The 24,436-nt window shown below is 41.1% G+C and overlaps 1 protein-coding gene across 4 annotated transcripts in view; it reads left to right on the plus strand.

Annotated features, from left to right (window-relative positions):
- ITGA9 (integrin subunit alpha 9) overlaps window positions 1–24,436 on the plus strand; it is a 458,012-nt gene that overhangs the window by 268,208 nt on the left and 165,368 nt on the right. For all 4 annotated transcript variants that reach the window (XM_053599997.1, XM_053599996.1, XM_053599998.1 and 1 more), the window contains one exon: window positions 16,292–16,368. In XM_053599997.1, the coding sequence (XP_053455972.1) occupies window positions 16,292–16,368 (77 nt within the window). The remainder of the gene's footprint in view (window positions 1–16,291; window positions 16,369–24,436) is intronic.

The raw sequence follows: 24,436 nt of genomic DNA on the forward strand, positions 1-24,436 counted from the left end.
AAAAAAAGAATGGGGAAAAAAAAAGAAAAGAAACCATGTCAAATATCTGTTCTCTCCATGATGGTATAGAAACTAAAAATCAATAACAGGAGAAACTTTTGGGAAATTCAATAACAAGCTGCTGGACAAACAGTAGTTCAATGAAGAAATTAAAAGGTAAATTTAAAATATTTTTGAGGCAAACAAAAATGGAAACACAATGTACCAATACTTAAAATGTGGGATTTTGAGCAAGCGCAAGAGAATATGGAAGAGAAGATTCTTGATAGTAGAAATATTCTCTCTTAAATAGGAGAAGAATCGAACATCCTTTGACTTTGACTTTGCTGCTGTAGAGGAGGATGTAGATATCCAATCATTATGCTTGTCTTAGCTTAACTGTGGGCAAGGGTCATGTAGCCACATTCGCACTATTTGTTGGTTTCGGTAATTACAAGCCCAAATCAACCCCAAATCAGAGCTCTGGTGATAGTATAAAATGCAAATATCATCAAATTTCCCTATATAGAGGTAAAAGTGGGTTCTTTTAATGTCTTAATAATTTTTTAAATTGGTGAGTTGACAGATATTCCAAAACTTGATAAAGTGAGAAATAGCTGTTCATTACTAAAAATTACAGAGATTACCAGAGCAATGCTTTTTAAAGTGTGGTCCCTGAGCCAGCAGTATTAACCTTTTTTTTTTTTTTTTGTAGAGACAAGAGTCTCATTTTATCGCCTTTGGTAGAGTGCTGTGGCGTCACACAGCTCACAGCAACCTCCAGCTCCTGGGCTTAGGGATTCTCTTGCCTCAGCCTCCCGAGTAGCTGGGACTACAGGCGCCCACCATAACGCCCAGCTATTTTTTTGTTGTTGTTGCAGTTTGGCCGGGGCTGGCTTTGAACTTGCCACCCTCGGTATATGGGGCCTGCGCCCTACACACTGAGCCACAGGCACCGCCCAGTATCAACCTCTTTTGGGATCTTGTGAGAAATGAAAATTCTTGGGCCTATCCCAGACCCACTGAATCAGAAACTCAAGGGGTGGGACCTGCAATCTGTGTGAGCCCCACTGCAGTAGAGGAGCTAAAGCAATGATTTGCCTGGCAGAATTAGGAAGGTAGAGGGGAGGCGGGCACTGATAAGTGAGAAATTCCTGTCTATCAGGAAAGGAATAAAGTAAGATTACATCCAGATCTGATAAATCAAGGAATAGGAGTATTGGCACGTTTTCTAGAGAGATGCAAATAATCATCAAAAGAAACAGAGAAAGACAAAGATAATAGTGCTGCCCCTGGACAGCAGGACTCAGTGTGAAGAGATGTGTGGCAGGGGATTATTATTGTTTTTTTAACTATGTGATCCTTTAGTTGAAATGAAAAGAAAAGAAAAATATTGTTTTTAGATTGGGAAGATTGTCCTGAAGCCTGAGAAAAATTCTGGGAGAGCCATTCTTGCTTATTCTCCTTTTCCTGATTATGAAAAAAGAAAAAAAGCTAATTGAATGATCTCCCTCCATGTGTCCTCCAGATGTTGACTCAGTTTGATTCTGAGAGCTAGGCCTGCTCCAGGAGGCAGAGCTGATCTTTAACCTGTGTACATGCAGCAGTTCCACACAGAGCATCTCACCTCTTTCCTAGGAAAGAGCAAACTCAACAGTGCTCTTTAGATCATGTTGCCAGATAACATCAGGGTTTAACAACTTTAAATGCCTTACTGTCTTCACCTAAAAGGCAATGAGCCTATGTTGGTATACAGGACTGTACAGAGAGGTGGATTACATCATGATGATCCTTTAGAGTTGGGGTCTGCTGCCATTGATGGTCTAGTTCAAAGGGAATAGCTGCACAGACAGTGACTATGACATGTGGACAGTGACTACATGCATGTTAAGGCTTACGGATGAACCTGAGGTTTTTTGCAGTCAGCTGAGACTGTGTAAGGGCAGACAGTAGGCCACACCTTCCTCCGCTGTGTGAAGAACGTCTTGGTAAAAGATGGGACCTCAGGTAGGGCTTTGGTACTAGGCTCTGTGAGTGAATAGTGGAATTGTCACCAATGCTGACAATCCAGGGAGAATTTACAGAGTGAGATTCAGATTAATTTGTATGATTTTCACTCCAGAGACCACTTCCAGCTGAGGAGAAGGAGATACGCTATAGAGACAGGAAGAATTGGCTGGAGACTTAGGGAGAAGCAGGATTTGGATGTTCAGGGATGGAGGGCTTTGGGGCCTGACGGAGGAGGGCCTCATGGATGCTAAAGGTCTCCTATGTGACTGAATGTCTAGTGAGGGAGTAGAGGCTGACCATCAGGACTAGACAGTTGGTCATACAATATAAGGCCATCTGTTCACTGGCCAAGGAGTTGGACTTGATTCTGTAGGGGACAGGAGACCTTGACATGTTTTTGAGTTTAAGGAGATGAGAGATGTGCTCCAGGAAGACTGCGTTGCCTGAGTCTAGGGAGGCCTGTTAGAAACTTGTCACTGTGGCCTGGGGATCTTGGAGGTTCTGCCTGATAGGCCCTGAGAGTTAACTCATAATTAGTTGCTAGGTGGTCTCAGCTGCTGACACAGAGTGTGTGGCACTAAATGAAGCAATCATGGAGAGCCCTGGCTGGTCTGTGTACTGGGAAAGAAAGTGTTGTATTTGGGTGGGTCGTCTGAGGGGCCCTTACCTTTTCAGCCTCTTCTGAGTACCAGTAGCTGTGACAGATGCCCTGTTTTCAAACCCTGTATAAAGAGTGGGGCTTTGAAAATTATAATTGTATTCATGCTTCCTCAGGAGGTCCCCAGAGAGACCTGGCTAGGGCTGGGCTTGCAGGTTGCTCACTGTTGCAGGCAGAACAGTCCCCCAAAGATTTGTACACCCCAATTCCTGGAGTCTGTGATTGTAATCCACTACATGGCAAAAGGGACTATACATGTGTAATTAAGATTGTGGTCTTTAAGATAGGGAGGTTAGCCTGGATTATCCTAGTGGGTCCAATCTAATCACATTTAAAACCCCTTAAAAGCAGTGCTTGTTCCTCAGCTGGAGACAGGCAGGGTGAGGTGGAGCAGGAGGTCAGAGAGATGTGAAACATCCTGTGCTGGTTTTAGAGATGGAGTTTGCAGTGTGACAGGAGATGGCTAACCCTACAGGGCTGGCAGAGGCTCTGGGTGAATGTCGGTCCTGCAGCTACATGGAACTGGGCTCTGTCAACAACCTGAACAAAGCTGGAAAGAGATTCTCCTCCTGGGCTTCCAGATAAGAGCCCAGGCCCACCATTGCCTAGATTGTGGCCTGTAGAACCTGGACCAGAGAAACAAACCAAACCTGCTGAGTTTTTGACTTGTGAATTGTGAGAAAATTGTTTTGACCTGCTGAATTCACAGTAATTTATTACCGCAATAATTGAAAATGGTCATACACCATACAGCCCACACCTCACAGAACCCCAAGGCTTCATTGTTCCCTTGTTGTCTCTGGGGTGGGAGCACAGGCTTCAGGGAGAGAAGATCAGGGTCCCAGTCTACAGCACTTACCTCTTAGAGACCCTCTTCACTCACCTGTCCTTGGGGGTGCTGTCCTCTGCTTTGCTAGCCCTCGGTGGGGGTGGGGTAGGATTATATGGAATATTGTGTGAGGCGCACAGAAATGGGGAGGCAACCCTAGATTCCACCCTTCCCTTCCTGGGAAGCTAAGTGAGTCTCATCCTGGCTCTGAGGGAAGCAGATGCTCCATGGAACCAGTTCCTTTTCCCTGAGGCTGTGTCCAGCCTTTGCTGGCCCCTGGGTAGGCTCCCTGGCAGCAGGGAATAGCACCCTCTAAGGGTTCTGCTTGGTTCTTCAGGTGGGTCTCTGGATCTTTAGGACTTTCTGGCCCTCACATGTCAGGCCTAGAGATGCCTCTTTGTCTGTCCCAGAGGGGGAAGGTATAGGGATGACCCATATAACCAGGGATAAGAGCCAGCCCTCCTACCACAAGCCCAAATAGTACATGAATCCCTCTTCCATATCTGCTGCCACTCTCTAGGCCAGCTTGCCATCATTTGTCACCTAGACAGTATCAATTCACTCCATAACTTACCACCACTACCAGTGGCTTCCTTCACCATTAGGAGAAAATCCACATTATTGCTAAGGTCCACAAGAGCCTGCACAATGGGGCCTCCACATCTTTGGTTCTAACTACATACTGTTCTCCAGCCACCCTCAGACTTAACAAAGCCCTTTCATGCTTCAGGCCATTTGAACACTGGTACTACTTCCATAAAGCTCTTTGCCATGCTTTCCCCATTGCCAAGTCTTCATTCAAATGAAGAAGAATGAACCGTCTCCCCACTACTTTATATTTCCTGACTTAGCTACCTATTGAGTTCTTCATGACGCCTATCCCAGTTTGTTAATTTTGTCTAATTGTTATGTTACCCTCTTTTGAATAGAAGCCCAATAAGGGCAGGGAATATATTTTATGTATTTATTTATACTTAAGGGGCAGGTGTCTCACTATGTCACCAAGCTAGAGTGCAGAGACATGATCATAGTTCACCACAGTCTGGAACCCCTGGGCTCGAGCAATCCTTCTTCTTCAGCCTCCAAAGTAGCTGGGACTATTGGTATGCACAACCACACCCAGCTAAATAATAATTATTTTTTGGGGTGGAAGGGGGGAGTCTTACTTGTTGCCCAGGCTAGTGTCAAACTCCTGGCCTCAAGTAATCCTCCTATCTGGCCTCCCAAAATGCTGAGATTGTAGGCATGAGTCACTATGGCTGGCCTATTTTATCTTATTTTCTGTAGATCCCAAATACCAGCATAGTATGTGGCCTATACTGGTGCTCAATAAATCTCTCTCAGTTGAAAGAGCCCTTCTGAAAAAACACCAGGCTAGATTGTTCTGCAGAGGTTGTCTGCTGCACTGACAGATTCAGCAAGAATGTATAGTTAAAAGACATGTGCTCCTGGAAACCTCTGGGAATTCCTCATGGGCAGGAGAGCATGATGTGTGATTTATGGTGACCTACCTACCTATACCACTGTACATTTGTGCTTGTGAGTCTACTTTTCCAAGAAACAATATGGAGGTAATATGGCTGGTGAAAGAAAAGGCATTGGCCTTTTTAAGAATCATCACATTATTATCCTTATAAGTGAAAAGTGACCTATTTTACTCTAATATATATTATCTTTTGACTATATTGAAGCTTTGGGTTTCCATTGTGCTGGAAATTATTACCCTCTGTTCCTCCCACCCTAGGCCCTCAATGCCTGTGTGCGTAAGAATATAGCTCATATTATGAAAACTCAACTGTTTGCACAGCCTGGACATTAGGTAATACTTTCCAAACTGAGGTGCCCAGCTGACTTAGCATGCTATTATTTATATCTCCAAGGTTTATTTTTGTTATCATTTTTTTTTAAGAGATAGGGTCTTACTTTGCTGCACAAGCTGGAGTACAGTGGCATGATCATAGCTCACTGCAGCCTCGAACTCCTGGGCTCAACCCTTTGTCCCACCTTAGCCTCCAAGTAGTTGGGACTACTGGTGTAAGCCACGACACCCAGCTTATTATCATATTTAAACTTCTCTGCAGAAGGAATGGTAGATTAAGAGATTGAGAGAAAAGAAGAGGAGAGAGAAGAGTAATTCCAGACATCAGAACCAGAGAGGCTTCCAAGGCCACTTGACTTGGGAGATTTCAGATTGTACACATGGATTCAAGGGGGCAGTGTGGTCAGCTGGAGGGAAGGGGGGGGGTTAGAAGAAAAAGTTCCTATCTTCCATCCTTGTTTCAACCAGATCAGCACTTTTATTATAGGCATCAGCCTCTGGGTAAATACACTTTTCAAAAAAGACATTCTGGAAACCGTCTAATTTCAAGTATGCATGAGAAAATACAAGTAGTTCAACCTTCTCACTGACCAGAGAAGAAGTCTGGCTACATCCGTTTGTCTCAGGCTTCTTCTCCAAGTTAATCCCAAGAGCAAAGGGCCTCCTACCTATCAAAGGCTGGGCTGTAATCTAAAGTGACCTATTGAGTTTACAAAATTTCTTCTTGAGTATTATGTTTTATGTTTGCAACTTGTGGAAAAAATGTATTCTAGTTTTCTAAATCTCTTTTCTCAGAAGAAAATGTTTTTTCCCAAAATGTTGAAGATTGTCAGGTTTTTTTCTATATTGTTTTGTCTTATTGAAAATCTTGCCTGACAGCATGTGGGGGTGAAGGGTGTGCAAGCACTTACAGTGGAGGACAACTTCTGGATGGGGGGAGGGGGAAACATCAGCCCCATTCCTTTTTTAGATTAAGTCTCACTCTGTTGCTCCAGGCTAGAATGCCATGGTGTCAGCGTAGCTTACAGTAACCTCAACTCCTAGGTTCAAGTAATTCTCCTGCTTCAGCGTTCTGAGTAGCTAGGACTATAGGCACCCACCATAGCACCTAGCTAATTTTTCTAGTTTTAGTAGAAACAGGGTCTCAATCTTGCTCAGGCTGGTTTTGAACTCCTGACCTCCAGTGACACTCTTGCTTTGGTCTCCCAGAGTGACATCAGCTCCTCTTTTTGTATCTTCTAAGAGATTTAGGAAACCATATAAAGGCACTTGTTCTTTGCAGTTACACCTGTGGCCTTATTTGGGGGATGTTTTTGCAGATAGATGGGGAGAAGCCTTGCTGAGTCCTTCTCCAGTTTCAAGGCCATCTTTCTCCCAATTGCCTGCTCACATCTGGCTTAGCAGCTTTTAGAAACACAGCAAGCATGCTGCTGCCTTCTTTCTGACAGCACTAGCCCCTTTATTTGATCTCACTGATTCTGTTTATGCCTCTTCTTTTGATTAATTAACAACAACTTTTTAAAAAATTAAAACATAAATGGAATATAAAAGATTTCAAGGGGAATACCAATGAGAACCTTTTCTAGCCCTTCTACAGAGGCAGAAGTTCCCTAGAAGGGAATTTATAGCTGATATTAAAATTAGGGTTGTAGAGGGATATGAAATGTGGCCCATAAAAGACCACCCAGTCAACAGGGGGAAGGACACTGCGCTGGGCGTCCAGGCAGGGCCTTGCTGGGAAGTCAGCCCCACTCCGTCATCACAGAGGTTGAACTGGATCACCCAAATAATGCCCGTAGGCAGAGGAGACCATTTTACATGCTGCAGAGCCCTGGAATAAACCAAAGGACGCCCAAGACAATGGAACTTATCACTTCTAGTTTTTCCACAGGGGCATGCAGCAAAATTGGTGCCATGTATGTGTTTAGAGGGAGACCAACAGGGTTGTTTTTCCTCCCACGATTTTAAAGTCTGAAAGACCAATTTATATAGACCCCGAGGCAGCAGGAATTTTTAGCTTTAATTTTATGAAGCATTTGTCTTTCATTTATTCTTCAGGATGTGATAGTCTTTGGAAAGCAACTATGTCTGTATGGCCTGATTTTAAACACTAGGCAAACTTTTTCCTTCCTTCATTTGGACCAAGGACAAAATGGACATGGAATCCCTGGACCAGCCTTGTGCTCTTTGAATGTATCACATGAAGGACAGCTTTGAATTCTGGACAAAGAGCCCATTGAAACAGAATTGGGAGGGAGAAACCTCTTACACTCAGATCTTAGCCTTATACAAAAACGTTTGAGTACTGTGCTAGGTGCTGGGGTTCAGACATGAATTACATGGCTGGGGGCCTCTGGAAAGTTATATGGAACTTTAACTTTGTTAAAGTCCCTGAGAGGGACACAGGTTCAGAATATCACTCCTTTGTCCAGGCAGAATGTTGCATCGTAAAGGCAGAGACCCTCTGTGAGGTCGTATTGTATATAAGGAAATGTACTGCTCATTTTAGCTTAAAATAGCCTTCTTGCTTGGTCCCCTTTGGGTGGGATTTAAAAAGCATATATTCCCACCCAGTCCAATTGTCTTACTTTACTTAGGCTTCAGCATGGGATTTGGTTACCATAGAAACTCTATAAACAGTGTCCAACCCAGGTCAATAATTGTATTTTTTTGTAAAGCAAATATGACCAAGTCTAAAAAACTAACCCTTGTCTGCACACGACAGCTGGGATAGACTGAGAATTCTACTTTCCATGAGATCAGAAGGGAGAATTTTCTGGCATAGATTTAAGTAGGAAAAATGGACTCCCCGAAGGCCTGATCACCTAGATGATACCTTCTCTGAAATGACCCTCAGCCAGGAGTAGCCACTGAGCTGCCAGCCCCAAATCATGTCCCCAAGGCTACCCTGGCTCTGGTAGCCATGGCATCATGAGGAAAGCACAGCAGCACAGCTGGCTTCAGACTCTGTCCTCTGGCTCAGAGGGAAATGCACCTGGAGCTAGATTAGTTTTGTTGTTACTGTTTGTTTCCTGGCCTGAAGAGAATGAAGAAACCAATAGCCAAACATTTTAGAATAGGATTCAGTGAACTGCAGCCCATGGGCCAAATCAGCTGCCTATGTTTTTTGCACATGAAGTTTTACTGGATTTCACCTCCGCGCCCACTCCTGCACTGTTGCCGGTGGCTGCTCTCACCACAGCAGCAGAGGTGGGCAGTGTGTCTGAGACCAGATAGTCTAGAAGCCCAGAGAATATATTCTCTGACCTTTTTTGGAAAACATTTGTAGGTCTTCTTCTAAAAACAGTACAGTAGGGATTTAGTGAGAAGCTGGAGGAAAGGTTGTTTTTGTTTTTGTATTTAATCCTGCATTCTCCAGGGAAACATGAAGTGAAGATCAGGGCGAGGAAGGAGCTAGCAGACAAATTATGTCTAGGAGCTGAGGAGGCCACTGAGTGTCCAATCCTCAGCTCTCTGAAGCCTGGGCAGGAAAGAGCTGTCTCCTGAGAAACAGGTTTTAACCTCCTTTAATAAGGCAGGAGTAAGTGATGATGGCTTTTTAGGTCTGTCTGCATTTACTGGAAAGGCTTCTGCCAGAGAAATAAATAGATGGGGCTTTTGCCAACTAGCAGGTGGAGCCTGGAGGGAGGTGGGAGAAACTGCTTCCAAGCTGAGTTTGGGTTTGTCTGATTCCAGCAGCCAAGCTTGTGTTTGGACTTAAGGGGATATGGGTGAAAGCAGACAGAGGTTTTTAGAAACCTAAGTTAGAGCTGTTAGGATTGTTTCCTAAGAGGAAAATCAGGAGTTTGGCTCATTGGTTTCATGGGGACCCTGTACGCTTTATACTTTGTACAAAGGAGGAGTAGTTTTTACTCCTGTGGACACTGTGTTGTCATCTTGTGCTCTGAGGCTTCAGTCTGCCCACCTGCTGCCCCACAGAGATGCCTTTCAGTTCCTCAGGAGATGAGTTTGCCACTTGCCCAGAGTCACTAGGCCAGTTTTCCACAGTACAGGAACTCTGGAGTTTCAACCTCAGTGTTTTGGGATTTCCTGGTGACTTGCTTTTTTACCTATGAAACAACTGCATTCTCAGCCTATAGAGGGTCTTGCCTAAGCCAGGGCTTTGCTAGGGCTTGAATTGTGTAGGCCATTTTTGTTACAAGGTTGCCCAAATTGGAAGGCCATTCGGTTGGCTAAGTATTCTGATACTCCACTGCTATATGACAAACTTTGAGATTTGTAATTTAAAATAACAGTCATTCATTTGTGAATTTAATTGTTTCTTTTTTAATTGTATACATTTAAGGTACACCCCATGAGGTTTTGATATATATACATAGTGAAATGATTACTATAGTAAAGAAAACCAACATATTCATTTCATACAGTTATCATTTTTTAATTTTTGGTAGCAAGAATGCTTGAAATCTACTTTCTTGACAAATTTCCAGTATATAATACAGTATTATTAACTATAGTCATTATTCTGCACGTGAGATCTCTGGACTCATTCATCTTTTATAAGTTCAACCTCCCCATTCCCTGCCCCTTGCCCCTAGTAACCACCAGGGTTCCATTTACTGTTTATATATATTTAATTTTTTTAGATTCCACAATAAGTGGGATCATATACTGATATTCTTTTTATGTCTGGCTTATTTCACTTAGAATAATGTCCTCCAGTTTCATTCATCTCAAAAATAGAAGGATCTTCTTTTTAAAGTTTGAATAATATTCCATTATGTATATACTACTATAAATTCTTTGTGTTCATCTGTCAACAAACATTCAGTTGTTTCCATATCTTGGCCATTGTGAATAATGCTGCATTGAATATGAGAATGCAGATATCTCTATGAGGTATTCATCTTATTTTCAAAATAAAATGGGATTTCTGGGTCTTATGGTTCTATTTTTGATTTTTTGAGGAATTTCTGTACTCTTTTCCATAATGGCTGTACCAATTTACATTCCCACCAATAGTCTACAAGGGTTCCCTGTTCTTCATGTCCTTGCTAACACTTGTTATCTTGTCTTTTTGATGATAGTCATTCTAACAGGTATGAAATGATACCTCATTGTGGTTTTGATTTGCATTTCCCTGTTGATTAGTGTTATGAATTTTTCAGCAGAAGCCTCGCAGTTCAAAAGGGACTAAAATGATATAACCAAACTGCTGAAATTTCAAAAACTGTCAATCAAGAATACTATACCCAGAAAACCTGGCTTTCAAAAATGAAGAGAAGATAAAGACTTTTTCAGATAAATAAAAGCTGAGGGAGTTTATCACCATTAGACTTACTTTATAAGAAATGCTATAGGGAATTCAAGTTGAAATGAAAGAATGCTGAACAGTGACAAGAGAACATAATAAAGTGGGACCCCTTTTGGTAAAAGTAAATATATAGATAAAAATGGAAAAGTATATTACTATAAAGGTGGTAGGTAAATTGCTTTAAATTCTACAATAGTTAAAAGTATTAATAACAACAATAACTAAATTATGTTGATGAATACATAATATAAATAGTTGTAAATTAGGATAGCAGTAATGTGACAGGAGGAGAAAGAAAACTAGGGAGTTCTTTTACGCAAGTAAATTGAAATTGTTAGCAAATTATAATAGACCATTATAAGATATTTTGTATAACCCCCCTGGCAACTACAAAGAAAATGAAACACAAAAGAAAACAGCAAGGATGTAAAAGAGGAACAAAGAATTATAAGAGAAATAGAAAACAGTTAACAAAATGATCTATCTGCATTTATTGGAAAGGCTTCTTCCAGGCAATAATAGATCCTTTCCTACTAATACTATATTAGGCCAGGTGTAGTGACATGAAGCTATAATCTCAGTATTTTGGGCAGCTGAGGCAGGAGGATGACTAGAGGCCAGTTTGGGGCTGCAATAAGCTATGTTCAAAGTACCATACTGCACTTCAGCTTTGGTGACAAAGCAAGACCCTATCTCAAAAGAGAAAAAAAAAAAAGATAAAAAAATCCCTCAAAACTTACTTTAAATGTAAATTGGCTAAAAAAAACAAACAAACAAAAAAAAAAAGATCAAACTATATGCTGTCTACAAAAAGCTCACATTAGATTCAAGGCACACATAGGATAGAAAAAGATATTTCATGCAAATGCCAACTAAAGAAAGCAGGAGTGGCTTATAGTCATAACAGACAAAATAAACTTCAAGTCAAAAGCTGTCTCTGGAGACACAGAAGGTCATTACATAATGATAGAAGGTTCAATTCAGAAAAATATAACGATTATAAACACATACGCACCCAACATTGGAGAACCTAAGTATGTAAAACAAATACTGACAAATTTGAAAAACGAATTAATAGCAATACAGTAATAGGAGATTTCAATACTCCATTTTCAATAATGGATGAAACATCTAAATAGAAAATCAGTAAAGAGCAGCAGACTTAAACCATGCCATAGACCAAATAGACCAGCAGATATACACAAAACTTTCCAACCAATAGCAGAAGAATACATATTTTTCTCAAGTGTATATGGAACATTCTCCAGGATAGATCATATGTTAGTTTACAAAACAAATCTTAACAAATTTAAGAAAATCAGAATCATACCAAGTATTTCTTCCAACCACAATGGAATGAAACTAGACATCAATAACAGCAAGAAAATGAGAAAACTGCTTGTGAATTTGTGAGTTTGTAATTTGGCAGAGCTTGGTCAAGATAGCTCCTCTCATCTCCACATGGTGTCTATCAGCTGGGGCAGCTCAGTGAGGCTGGAGGACCCCACTGAGGGTCCCACTTTCGTGATGACTCACTCATATGTCTGTAAGTTGATGTGGCTGTCAGTTTCTCTCCACATGTGCTTCTCCATGGAAAATTTGGGTTTCCTTGCTGCAGAGTGGCTCAGTTCCAAGAACAAATGCCTCCAGAGAACTAGGAGTAAGCTCTATTGCTTTTTATGACTTACCCTCGGGAATCACATAGCATCACTTCCACTGCAGCCACAAATCCATCCTAGGTCCAGGAGAAGGAGTGTCAAACCCTGCCTCTCCATGGGAAGAGTGTCAAAGTCACCTTGTAAGGAGTGTGATGAACATATTGTTGCATTGATTCTTGAAAAATACAGTCACCTACCCCAAAGTAAATTCTTATTGACTCTGTCTCCCTTATCTCCTTATTTCACTATTAACTGGGAAGCCTCGTGTTATTCACTCATTCACATTGTAGTTGTCACTCAAATTTGTGGTGTAAACAGTGATGCACAGAACCTAAAACAGAAAGACTATAATAGCTATAGACTTCCACCTCTGGCTAAATGCTAATCATTTTACAAATCAGGAAATTGAGTCCTAGAAGGAAGAAAAGTAAATTTTCTTAATGCAACATAGTTAAACTAGGGTTTGACTTTTGATTTCCTGATGCTTGGGTAGTGTGTTGTCTTTTTCCCTCCCCAAATTTAGGGGGAACAAGTGTTTTCTGTTACATGGATGAATTGTATCATGCTGAAATTAGGGCTGTCAGTGTAGCTGTTACCAGAATAGTATATAGTACCTAATAGGTAGATTTTTATCCCTCACCCTCCTCTCACCCTCCCCACTTCTTAGTTTTATGTGTCCATTACACCTAATTATGACCCATACACACACACACACACACACACACACACACGTATATCCTTCATGAAGTGGCAACAAAAATAATTTTATGGTTGGGGGTCACCACAACATGAGGAACTTTATTAAAGGCTCACAGCACTAGGAAGGTTGAGAACTACCGCTCTAGAGTTCTTATGGTTTCAGATCTTACATTCAAGTCTTTCATATATCTTGAATTAGTTTTTGTATATGGGAAGAGATAGGGATCTAGTTTCATTATTCTGCATATGGCTATAGTTTTCCCAGCACCATTTATCAAATAGGGCATCTTTTCCCCAGTATATGTTTTTTGTCTATTTTGTCAAAACTCTGTTGTTTGTAGCTGTATGGCTTTGTTTCTGGTTCTCTACTCTGTTCCATTGATCTGTATGTCTACCTTTATACCAATACCATGATGTTTTGGTTACTGTAGCCTTGTAGTATAAGTTGAAGTCAGGGAATATGATACCTCCAAATTTTTTTTTTTTTGCTTAGGATTGCTTTGGCTATTCAGAGTCTTTTTTGGTTTCATATTAAGTTTAGATTCATTTTTTCTAGATCTGTGAAAACTTATGTTGGAATTTTTATGGGAATTGTATTATCTTTTTATGATAGTTTGTGCTTAATTTTAGCTAGTTAGTGTAAGCATTCATATAATTATGTGTATATATACATACCATACACACACTCACACACGTGTATATAGGGGGCAGACTCAGTGGTTGTCTTTATTGGATGGAAATTCAGCAGCATTGGAGGATTTAACTGCTAGAGAAGGCAGTTTCAAGAGACAGAAATAAGATCAAGAGAAAGTCAACAAAGAGAATGAGCATTTATAAAGCATCTAATGCCTCACTGGGAGGCTTTACATCTCACATGGCTGGGGGACAGTGACTTCATTGGGATGGGAAGGCACAGCTTTGGCATTGATGAATAGTGAGCTAGCAGTGGCCCTGTGCTTGGACATCCACCATTGAGTGATTACCCCACCTCTCAGGGCACCGTGGGGTCCTTCAGTGTCAACAGAGTGGTAACTGTGTGCCAGGCCCTTAGGACAGGCACAGAAGTGAACAAGACCAATACAGCCTCTCTGTTCCCATCTTCTTGGAGCATAATATTGGCAGGGAAAACTAACATTAAACATGTAATAATGAAATTGAATAGTTATAATTGAGATGAGCAGTAGAAGGAAAAATACACAGAACTGTAAGAACTTAACCACAGGAGCCTGAGCTTCTGAGGGACGCAAGGATATAGTCTTGATTTGCTTGTTGAAGGATGAGAGGACATTTACTGGGTAAAACAGGTGGAGGAATTTGGGGATCAGCTTGTGGGGAGGCCCTGGGCTGAGAGTTATAAGGCCAGTCCGAGGGATATCTGGTGCAAGAGAGCCAGGGCAGCAGAGGTGAGGAGGGCAAGGACCAGATCTCGCAGCCTGCATGTTGCAGGATGGATTTACGTCACATCCTGTTCTTAAGTTTTCACTGCTTCCCACCCCACCTCTACCCTTGCATCCCACATGATGTCAGTTCTTTCTCTTGCCTGTAAGATGACAAAGGCACATGTGAGCAGGGAATTGCACCCCAGGGGCCAATCTGGGTTTCATGGAGCCTAAAGCTTATACAATTTGGGGAGGGAGGTCTTGAAGAGAAAAATGTGAAATCTCTAACACAAAGTTAGGTATGAGGTCTTGGGAGTGGCTGTGTCAGTGACAGACTTCCAAGTTCAAGTTGTGTTAGCTTGATAGGGAACTATCTTTGGAGTTTTCCCTCTGTTCCTAAATCTCATAAAGCCCTCCTGTCATCTCACCTAAAACATTCATGCAGTCCCGCCACCCACTTCATCCTGTTTTCTTCTAGGCTGAGATAGCAAATAAAGAACAAATGTCTTATATTGAAATCTCTTGGAAATTTGGCTCTCTCCTTGACCCCAGTAATGTCCAAAAGAACATGGGAAGTTCCTCTTTTTGCCCAAGACGTCCATGTTACTTTCCCCCATAATCAAAGAAGGGAATGTTGGCTGGAACACTTTATTCTTTTGGAAATGTGGCACAAGAATATGAATTTCCACAGGCAAAATTACTCTGTCTGGTTGAGTCTAGACTGTCTGTTGGCCAACAAGTTTGTTGGAGCCCACGCTGGTGCTCTGAGATGCTGCCTGACCTTATTTTGTGGGAGTGGAACAAATCACCTGAAATCACCTGTGTTTTGGGAGAGGGAAAAAACTTAAAAAACATGAGCAATGACAATGAGGAAGTTTAATAATAAATAAATTACACCTAAAAAGTAGCAACAGACTCTTCTCTCCAAATCCTACCAAGATGATCAAAGCCATCTAATGATAGTGAAGGGTTTCTGTCCACTGGAACTTAGGGAGGCTGCCAACATAAATCCAAAATTCTAGAGGGGTTCAGACCAGATTGAGGGGAAGACTAACAAGCCCTCTATATAGGACTAAGAGAAGGAAGCTCTAACCCCTTCTAAATGATGCTCCTGATATCCGGACCAACGCCCAGAGATATGCCCAACTTCAGGCACATCTGGCAAGCTCTCTGGAAATAGCTTGGTTTTTGTACACCAAGCATCAGGCCCTACCACCAGGTGGGGCTTTGACCATTGAGGCCCCATCTTGGTTAGAAAAAAGGCATCAGAAAGAGGGATGGAGGGAGGAGGGTGGGGCCTTAGTGTGTGTCACACTTTATGGGGGCAAGACATGATTGCAAGAGGGACTTTACCTAACAATTGCAATCAGTGTAACTGGCTTATTGTACCCTCAATGAATCCCCAACAATAAAAAAAAAAAAGAAAAGAAAAAAGGCATCTGTTCCTATTAAGATACTAATAGGATACTAAAGATACTAAAAATAATCCTTTCTGTTCAGTGGTGGTACCCTTAGCCTAACAGCCTAATTGCCTTTGACTTTTGTCTTTGTTTCTAAAAATTCAGTACAGTCCCATTGCTGAGGCAGAACCTATCTCAGATATAAATTTTCTACCTCCCCAAGACAGCGCACAGTGGGAAATGATCAGACTAAAATCTAAGAATTCTTTATTCAGTGGGATTATTTTTCATCTAAGAGCTTCTCAGATAAGCAAAGACAGAAAGGACACCTACTGTGTATCCTTTTGAAAAAAACTACTTGAAGAAGCACTTGGATAGACTGGGAAGTGCGTCGAATATGGAATGTGCTCATAAAATCAAGACTACTGTTGACGTGGGCTTCCTTGGAGCCTTGAGGAGGACCCCTCACCATGGGGTGGGGCTGGTGGGAGTAGAGGGGTTGAAAGGCTTGGGGGAAGAATGAAGGGAACTGGCTGCTATTTGCTCATTTGTTAATAAATTCTCTTCCAACCATCTCTTTCACAGACTGTTTTTGAAAGGAATTGCCGCTCGGAGGATTGTGCAGCTGACCTGCAGCTTCGGGGTAAACTGTTGCTCTCCAGGTATGTCGATGTTCCTTTCACAGCATTTTTCTGAGAAACTTGTTTTTCTTGACTGTAGGTCCCAAACCTGAATGTGCAGATTTCACCACTGAGGAAGGTACAGTGTTGATGGATTACAATGCTATTTATTATGTGCTTTTAAAACAGTGTATATTATAAAATAATTTTAATAACCGCTGCTATTTTGGAGAGATAGTTTGGGTTTGGTTTTGTTTGCAACTCCTGTCTCCCAATTTAGCTTATATTTCTAATTTCTGTTGAGTATTTGTGTAGGGGAAGCTGTTTTATTTTTACTTATTATATTAAGTTGAAGTATATGAACTTGCCAATATTTGACCTTTGGGACAATTTCATGTGATTCAACCTATAAAGGTTCTTTTTATCTCCTCCCACTGAGCCAACCACTTAATACTGGTGTCTGCTTTAACGAGTGAAGTTTCCGTGGCAGGACAGGGTGAAGGAGAGCGGCAGTCTGTCCTGATCCAAGTGAGCAGACAGTCTCTTTATTGTTTCAGGGTTTCCTCCTGTACCACACGAATCCCTCAAGGCTAAAGGTGAACCATACGGGAGCCTTCTGTTTCCTCTTTGCCAATCTTTTATTTTAGATTTCTTTTAGGATGAAGATGCTGGTCCTGAATCAGTTAGCCACATAATAGAGAATGGTTTCCTTTCAAAACACTCCCTTCTGAAAGATTGTTTTATTTAGCCTTGGGGCCAGAAACCCCTTCATAAGATTTATTGCATATCTTAAAAAGTCATCAGGTTTGTTTTTTTGTGTGTGTGTTGTTTTGTTTTTGTTTTAAGACATAGAGACAGAGTTCTCGCTTTGTCACTCTTGGTCGAGTGCCCACGTATCATAGTTCACAGCAACCTCAAACTCTTGGGCTCAAGCTATCCTCTTGCCTCAGCCTCCCAAGTAGCTGGGACTGTAGGCACCTGCCACAACATCTGGCTATTTTTAGAGACAGGGTCTTGCTCTTGCTCAGGCTGGTCTCGAACCCATGAGCATAGGTAATTCACCTGCTTCGGCCTCCCAGAGTGCTAGGATTATAGGCCTGAGCCACCTTGCCCGGTCAGTCATCAGTTTTAATGATTATTTTCCAAAATGCCATAATGTGTCCCTTACTGGCAAGTATAAGAGTTAAGTCCTGGCTCGGCACCCGTAGCTCAGTAAGTAGGGTGCCAGCCACATACACTGAGGCTGGTGGATTTGAACCCGTCCCGGGCTTGCTAAATAACAATGACAGCTCAACAAAAAAATAGCCGGGCATTGTGGGCACCTGTAGTCCCAGCTACTTGGGAGGCTGAGGCAAGAGAATCGCTTAAGCCCAAGAGTTTGTCGTTGTCATGAGCTGTGATGCCATAGCACTTCACCGAGGGTGACAGAGGGAGACTCTGTCTCCAAAAAAAAAAAAAAAAAAAATTCTTATCATGAACCAGTGACTACACTAAGATATTTTTATTTTTGATGATGATAAAGTATCTTTTTTTTATTATTATTTTTTTATTATTGGGGATTCATTGAGGGTACAATAAGCCAGGTTACACTGATTGCAATTGTTAAAGTCCCTCTTGCAATCATGTCTTGCCCCCATAAAGTGTGACACACACCAAGGCCCCACCCACCTCCCTCCTTCCCTCTTTCTGTTTCCCCCCCCATAACCATAATTGTCATTAATTGTCCTCATATCAAAATTGAGTACATAGGATTCATGCTTCTCCATTCTTGTGATGCTTTACTAAGAATAATGTCTTCCACGTCCATCCAGGTTAATAGGAAGGATGTAAAGTCTCCATTTTTTTTAATGGCTGAATAGTATTCCATGGTATACATATACCACAGCTTGTTAATCCATTCCTGGGTTGGTGGGCATTTAGGCTGTTTCCACATTTTGGCGATTGTAAATTGAGCTGCAATAAACAGTCTAGTACAAGTGTCCTTATGATAAAAGGATTTCTTTCCTTCTGGGTAGATGCCCAGTAATGGGATTGCAGGATCGAATGGGAGGTCTAGCTTGAGTGCTTTGAGGTTTCTCCATACTTCCTTCCAGAAAGGTTGTACTAGTTTGCAGTCCCACCAGCAGTGTAAAAGTGTTCCCTTCTCTCCACATCCACGCCAGCATCTGCAGTTTTGAGATTTTGTGATGTGGGCCATTCTCACTGGGGTTAGATGATATCTCAGGGTTGTTTTGATTTGCATTTCTCTAATATATAGAGATGATGAACATTTTTTCATGTGTTTGTTAGCCATTCGTCTGTCCTCTTTAGAGAAAGTTCTATTCATGTCTCTTGCCCATTGATATATGGGATTGTTGGCTTTTTTCATGTGGATTAATTTGAGTTCTCTATAGATCCTAGTTATCAAGCTTTTGTCTGATTGAAAATATGCAAATATCCTTTCCCATTGTGTAGGTTGTCTCTTTGCTTTGGTTATTGTCTCCTTAGCTGTACAGAAGCTTTTCAGTTTAATGAAGTCCCATTTGTTTATTTTTGTTGTTGTTGCAATTGCCATGGCAGTCTTCTTCATGAAGTCTTTCCCCAGGCCAATATCTTCCAGTGTTTTTCCTATGCTTTCTTGGAGGATTTTTATTGTTTCATGCCTTAAGTTTAAGTCCTTTATCCATCTTGAATCAATTTTTGTGAGTGGGGAAAGGTGTGGGTCCAGTTTCAGTCTTTTACATGTGGATATCCAGTTCTCCCAACACCATTTATTGAATAGGGAGTCTTTCCCCCAAGGTATGTTCTTGTTTGGTTTATCAAAGATTAGGTGGTTGTAAAATGTTAGTTTCATTTCTTGGTTTTCAATTCGATTCCAAGTGTCTATGTCTCTGTTTTTGTGCCAGTACCATGCTGTCTTGAGCACTATGGCTTTGTAGTACAGACTAAAATCTGGTATGCTGATGCCCCCAGCTTTATTTTTGTTACACAGAACTGCCTTAGCTATACGGGGTTTTTTCCGGTTCCATACAAAACGCAGAATCATTTTTTCCAAATCTTGAAAGTACGATGTTGGTATTTTGATAGGAATGGCATTGAATAGGTAGATTGCTTTGGGAAGTATAGACATTTTAACAATGTTGATTCTTCCCATCCATGAGCATGGTATGTTCTTCCATTTGTTAATATCCTCTGCTATTTCCTTTCTGAGGATTTCATAGTTTTCTTTATAGAGGTCCTTCACCTCCTTCGCTAGGTATATTCCTAGGTATTTCATTTTCTTTGAGACTATGGTGAAGGGAGTTGTGTCCTTAATTAGCTTCTCATCTTGACTGTTATTGGTGTACACAAAGGCTACTGACTTGTGGACATTGATTTTATATCCTGAAACATTACTGTATTTTTTGATGACTTCTAGGAGTCTTATGGTTGAGTCTTTGGGGTTCTCTAAGTATCAGATCATGTCGTCAGCAAAGAGGGAGAGTTTGACCTCCTCTGCTCCCATTTGGATTCCCTTGATTTCCTTGTCTTGCCTAATTGTATTGGCTAGAATTTCCAGCATTATGTTGAACAGTAAAGGTGACAGAGGACAACCTTGTCTGGTTCCAGTTCTAAGAGGAAAAGCTTTGAGTTTTACTCCATTCAGTAAAATATTGGCTGTGGGTTTGTCATAGATAGCTTCAATCAGTTTTAGAAATGTGCCACCTATGCCTATACTCTTCAGTGTTCTAATTAGAAAAGGATGCTGGATTTTATCAAATGCTTTTTCTGCATCTATTGAGCGGATCATGTGATCTTTATTTTTGCCTCTGTTATTATGGTGGATAACGTTTATAGACTTGCGTATGTTAAACCAGCCTTGCATCCCTGGGATGAAGCCTACTTGATCATGATGAATGACTTTTTTGATGATAAACTGTAATCTATTGGCTAGGATTTTGTTGAGAATTTTTGCGTCTATGTTCATGAGTGAGATTGGTCTGAAATTCTCCTTTTTGTTTGGGTCTTTTCCTGGTTTTGGTATCAGAGTGATGTTTGCTTCATAGAATGTGTTGGGGAAGATTCCTTCTTCCTCAATTTTTTGGAATAATTTCCGCAGTACAGGAATAAGCTCTTCCTTGAAGGTTTGATAGAATTGTGGTGTGAAGCCATCTGGACCAGGGCATTTTTTGGTTGGAAGATTTTTTATTGTTTCTTTGATCTCAGTGCTTGAAATTGGTCTGTTCAGGAGCTCTATTTCTTCCTGGCTGAGTCTAGGGAGAGGGTGTGATTCCAAATATTGATCCATTTCTTTCACATTGTCAAATTTCTGGGCATAGAGTTTCTGGTAGTATTCCAAGATGATCTCTTGTATCTCTGTGGGATCAGTTGTTATTTCCCCTTTATCATTTCTGATTGAGGTTACTAGAGATTTTACTTTTCTATTCCTCGTTAGTCTGGCCAATGGTTTATCTATTTTATTTATTTTTTCAAAAAACCAACTCCTTGTTTCATTAATGTTCTGAATGATTCTTTTGTTTTCAATTTCATTGATCTCTGATTTGATTTTGGATATTTCTTTTCTTCTACTGAGTTTAGGCTTAGATTGTTCTTCTTTTTCCAATTCCATAAGATCTCTTGTGAGATTGTTGATGTGCTCTCTTTCTGTTTTTCTAATGCAGGCATCTAAAGTGATGAATTTTCCTCTCAAAACTGCTTTTGCAGTATCCCACAGGTTTTGGTAGCTTGTGTCTTCATTGTTGTTATGCTCAAGGAAGTTAATGATTTCCTGTTTTATTTCTTCCTTCACCCATCTGTTATTCAACAGAAGATTGTTTAGTTTCCATGCCTTTGTGTGGGGTCGAGCATTTTTGTTAGAGTTGAGTTCCACCTTTAGTGCCTTATGGTCTGAGAAGATACAAGGTAAAATTTCAATTCTTTTGATTCTGTTGATAATTGTTTTGTGTCCCAGGATATGATCAATTTTGGAGAATGTTCCATGGGGTGATGAGAAGAATGTATATTGTTTATCTTTGGGATGGAGTGTTCTATATGCGTCTATGAAGCACAGTTGTTCTAGGGTCTCATTTAAGTCTCTTATATCCTTGTTTAATTTCTGTTTAGAGGATCTGTCCAGCTCTGTAAGAGGAGTGTTAAGGTCCCCTGTTATTATGGTATTATCAGATATCATATTGCTCAGACTGAGTAAGGTCTGTTTCAAGAATCTGGGAGCATTTAAATTGGGTGCATAGATATTTAGAATTGAAACGTCTTCTTGTTGTATTTTTCCCTTGACCAATATAAAGTGACCATCTTTGTCTTTTTTGACTTTAGTTGCTTTAAATCCACATGTATCTGAAAATAAGGTTGCAACTCCTCTTTTCTTCTGAATTCCATTTGCCTGAAAAATTGTCTTCCAACCCTTGACTCGGAGCTTTAATTTGTCTTTTGAAGCCAGGTGTTTTTCTTGCAGACAACAAATGGATGGCTTGTGTTTTTTAATCCAGTCAGCCAATCTATGTCTCTTCAGTGGGGAATTCAAGCCATTAACATTTCTTGAGATAATTGATAAGTGTGGTAGTATTCTATTTGTCTTATTTTGTGAGAGTCCATTGCTTAGTTTTATCTTTTGCATCAGTGTGGAGGTTAGGTTCTGTCCTTTAATTTCTGAGTTCTTACTTTGCTGCTGATCCATTGTGGTGGTCAGTGTGCAGAACAGGTTGAAGTATTTTCTGTAGAGCTGGTCTTGTTGTGGCGAATTTCCTCAATGTTTGTATATCCGTAAATGATTTGATTTCTCCATCAATTTTGAAGCTTAGCTTAGCAGGGTACAGAATTCTGGGCTGGAAATTGTTCTGTTTAAGTAGATTAAACGTAGATGACCATTGTCTTCTTGCTTGGAAAGTTTCGTTAGAGAAGTCTGTGGTCACTCTGATGGTTTTGCCCCTGTAGGTCAACTGGCGCTTACTCCTGGCAGCTTGCAGAATCTTTTCTTTTGTCTTGACTTTGGACAGGTTCATCACAATGTGTCTTGGAGAAGCTCGGTTAGAGTTGAGGCGACCTGGGGTCCGATATCCCTCTGAAAGCAGTGTGTCAGAATCTTTGGTGATATTTGGGAAATTTTCTTTTATAATATTCTCTAGTATGGCTTCCATTCCTCTGGGGCATTCTTCTTCCCCTTCTGGAATTCCTATAACTCGTATGTTGGAACGCTTCATAAAGTCCCATAATTCTGACAGTGAACGTTCTGCTTTCTCTCTCTTCTTTTCTGCCTCTTTTACTATCTGAGTTATCTCAAAAACTTTGTCTTCTACCTCTGAAATTCTTTCTTCTGCATGGTCTAACCTGTTGCTGATACTTTCCATTGCATCTTTAAGTTCCCTGATTGACTGTTTCATTTCCTTCAGCTCTGCTATATCCTTTTTATATTCTTCATATCGTTCATCTCTTATTTGATTCTGTTTTTGGATTTCCTTTTGGTTATTTTCCACTTTATTAGCAGTTTCCTTCATTGTTTCCATCATTTCTTTCATTGTTTTCAACATGTGTATTCTAAATTCCCTTTCTGTCATTCCTAACATTTCTGTATAGGTGGAATCCTCTGCAGTAGCTACCTCATGGTCCCTTGGCGGGGTTGTTCTGGACTGGTTCTTCATGTTGCCTGGAGTTTTCTGCTGATTCTTCCTCATGGGTGATTTCTTTTATCTGTTTCCTTGCTCTAATTTTCCTTTCACTTCCTCTTGCTCTTTAAGCTCTCGTGCCTGTGGACTAAGGGTTACAGGACCAGAAGGGTGAGAAGGTTGAAGAGCAAAAAAGGGATGATAGAAAGGAGGACCGAGTGATAAGGAAAAAAAAAGAAAAATAGAGAAAGGAGAGGGGGTGGGTAAAAGGAATATTGACAAAAAGAAGAGAGGCACAGAAAGAGGGAGACAGAGCCATATAGGTGTACAATAGGGTACTTTGATACAACCTTAAAAAAAAAAAACCACCTTCTGGGGGTGCCCAGTTGGGTGGTTCCCTTGAGGTCAGCAGCTCTTTGCTAACCTGATCAGACACAGTACCCCACCTCCACCAAGTAGAGAGGAAAGACAAAAATGCTATAAATCAAACCAAAACAAGCAAACAGAAAACTTTATGGGATAAAATTGGCTGGAAAAACCAAATAATAGCAGTTGAAACACTAAGAAAAATGAAGTTCTAATTATTGAAATAGGCAGCAATGGGAAATTATAATTAAACTAGAAAAATTGAGAAAGAAAAAGGATCTGTATGGAAAAGGTGGAACTTAAAAAACAAAACAACAATCCACAATATCAAAATAAACAAAAAAAACAACCAAACCAAAAACAAACAAAAAAAAACCACAGCCAAAAACAAAGCAGTATGTATATGTTATTGAATATTGTCTGGGCAACACGTGGTCTTCTGGGGTATGAGATGTTAATCACAGTTCTGATACGACTGGAGGCTGCTAGTTTCTCAGACCCCAGCAGGTAGACACCCTAAATCTTTCTTTAGCCCACTTAAAAGGTACTTTGAACTTGTTCACTTACTGAGCAGAAGCTTTCTCAGGGAAGTACTTGTCGCTGGAATCACTGCTGAAGTGGCTATCCACTTACCCTGTGTGTCAAAACTGGTCTCCCTCTGCCCCCGAGGGTTAGGGCTGCAAGGCAGCTCAGACCCCGCCCTTAGGCTACTTGGTCACTGGGTTACCAGCTCCCACCCAATTCCAGCTCTGCGACCCTGAGGGCGGAGCTTGCCGGGGCAGATGGCTCACAATGTCTGCCTGTGACCCAGAGCCAAACGCTGTTAGCTCCATCTGGCTCAGCGGCTCAGACTGGGGCCCTAGACAAAGGCCAAAGTTCTCCGCACTCCTGCTCAGGCTCTCCCCAAGGCAGTTCAGCTGAGTGCCAAGTCCAAAGACACCAAAACAGTTCACAGGTAAGGCCTTTCTGGTTTGCAGTCTTGCTGCTACTGAACTTACAGTTGTGGGCGGGTTTAGACGGATTGAACACACGCGACCACTTGCCGGTTTTCCACTGTTTTAGTCCTCCTCTTGGGGTCCAGAAGTCTCTCACTGACTCCCTGTATCCTCTCAGGGGTGATGATAGGCAGATCCCACCAGCCAGAGATGCCTGGAGTCCTATATCCC

This window comes from Nycticebus coucang, chromosome 8 (assembly GCF_027406575.1).
Source record: "Nycticebus coucang isolate mNycCou1 chromosome 8, mNycCou1.pri, whole genome shotgun sequence".
Taxonomy (NCBI): Eukaryota; Metazoa; Chordata; class Mammalia; order Primates; family Lorisidae; genus Nycticebus; species Nycticebus coucang.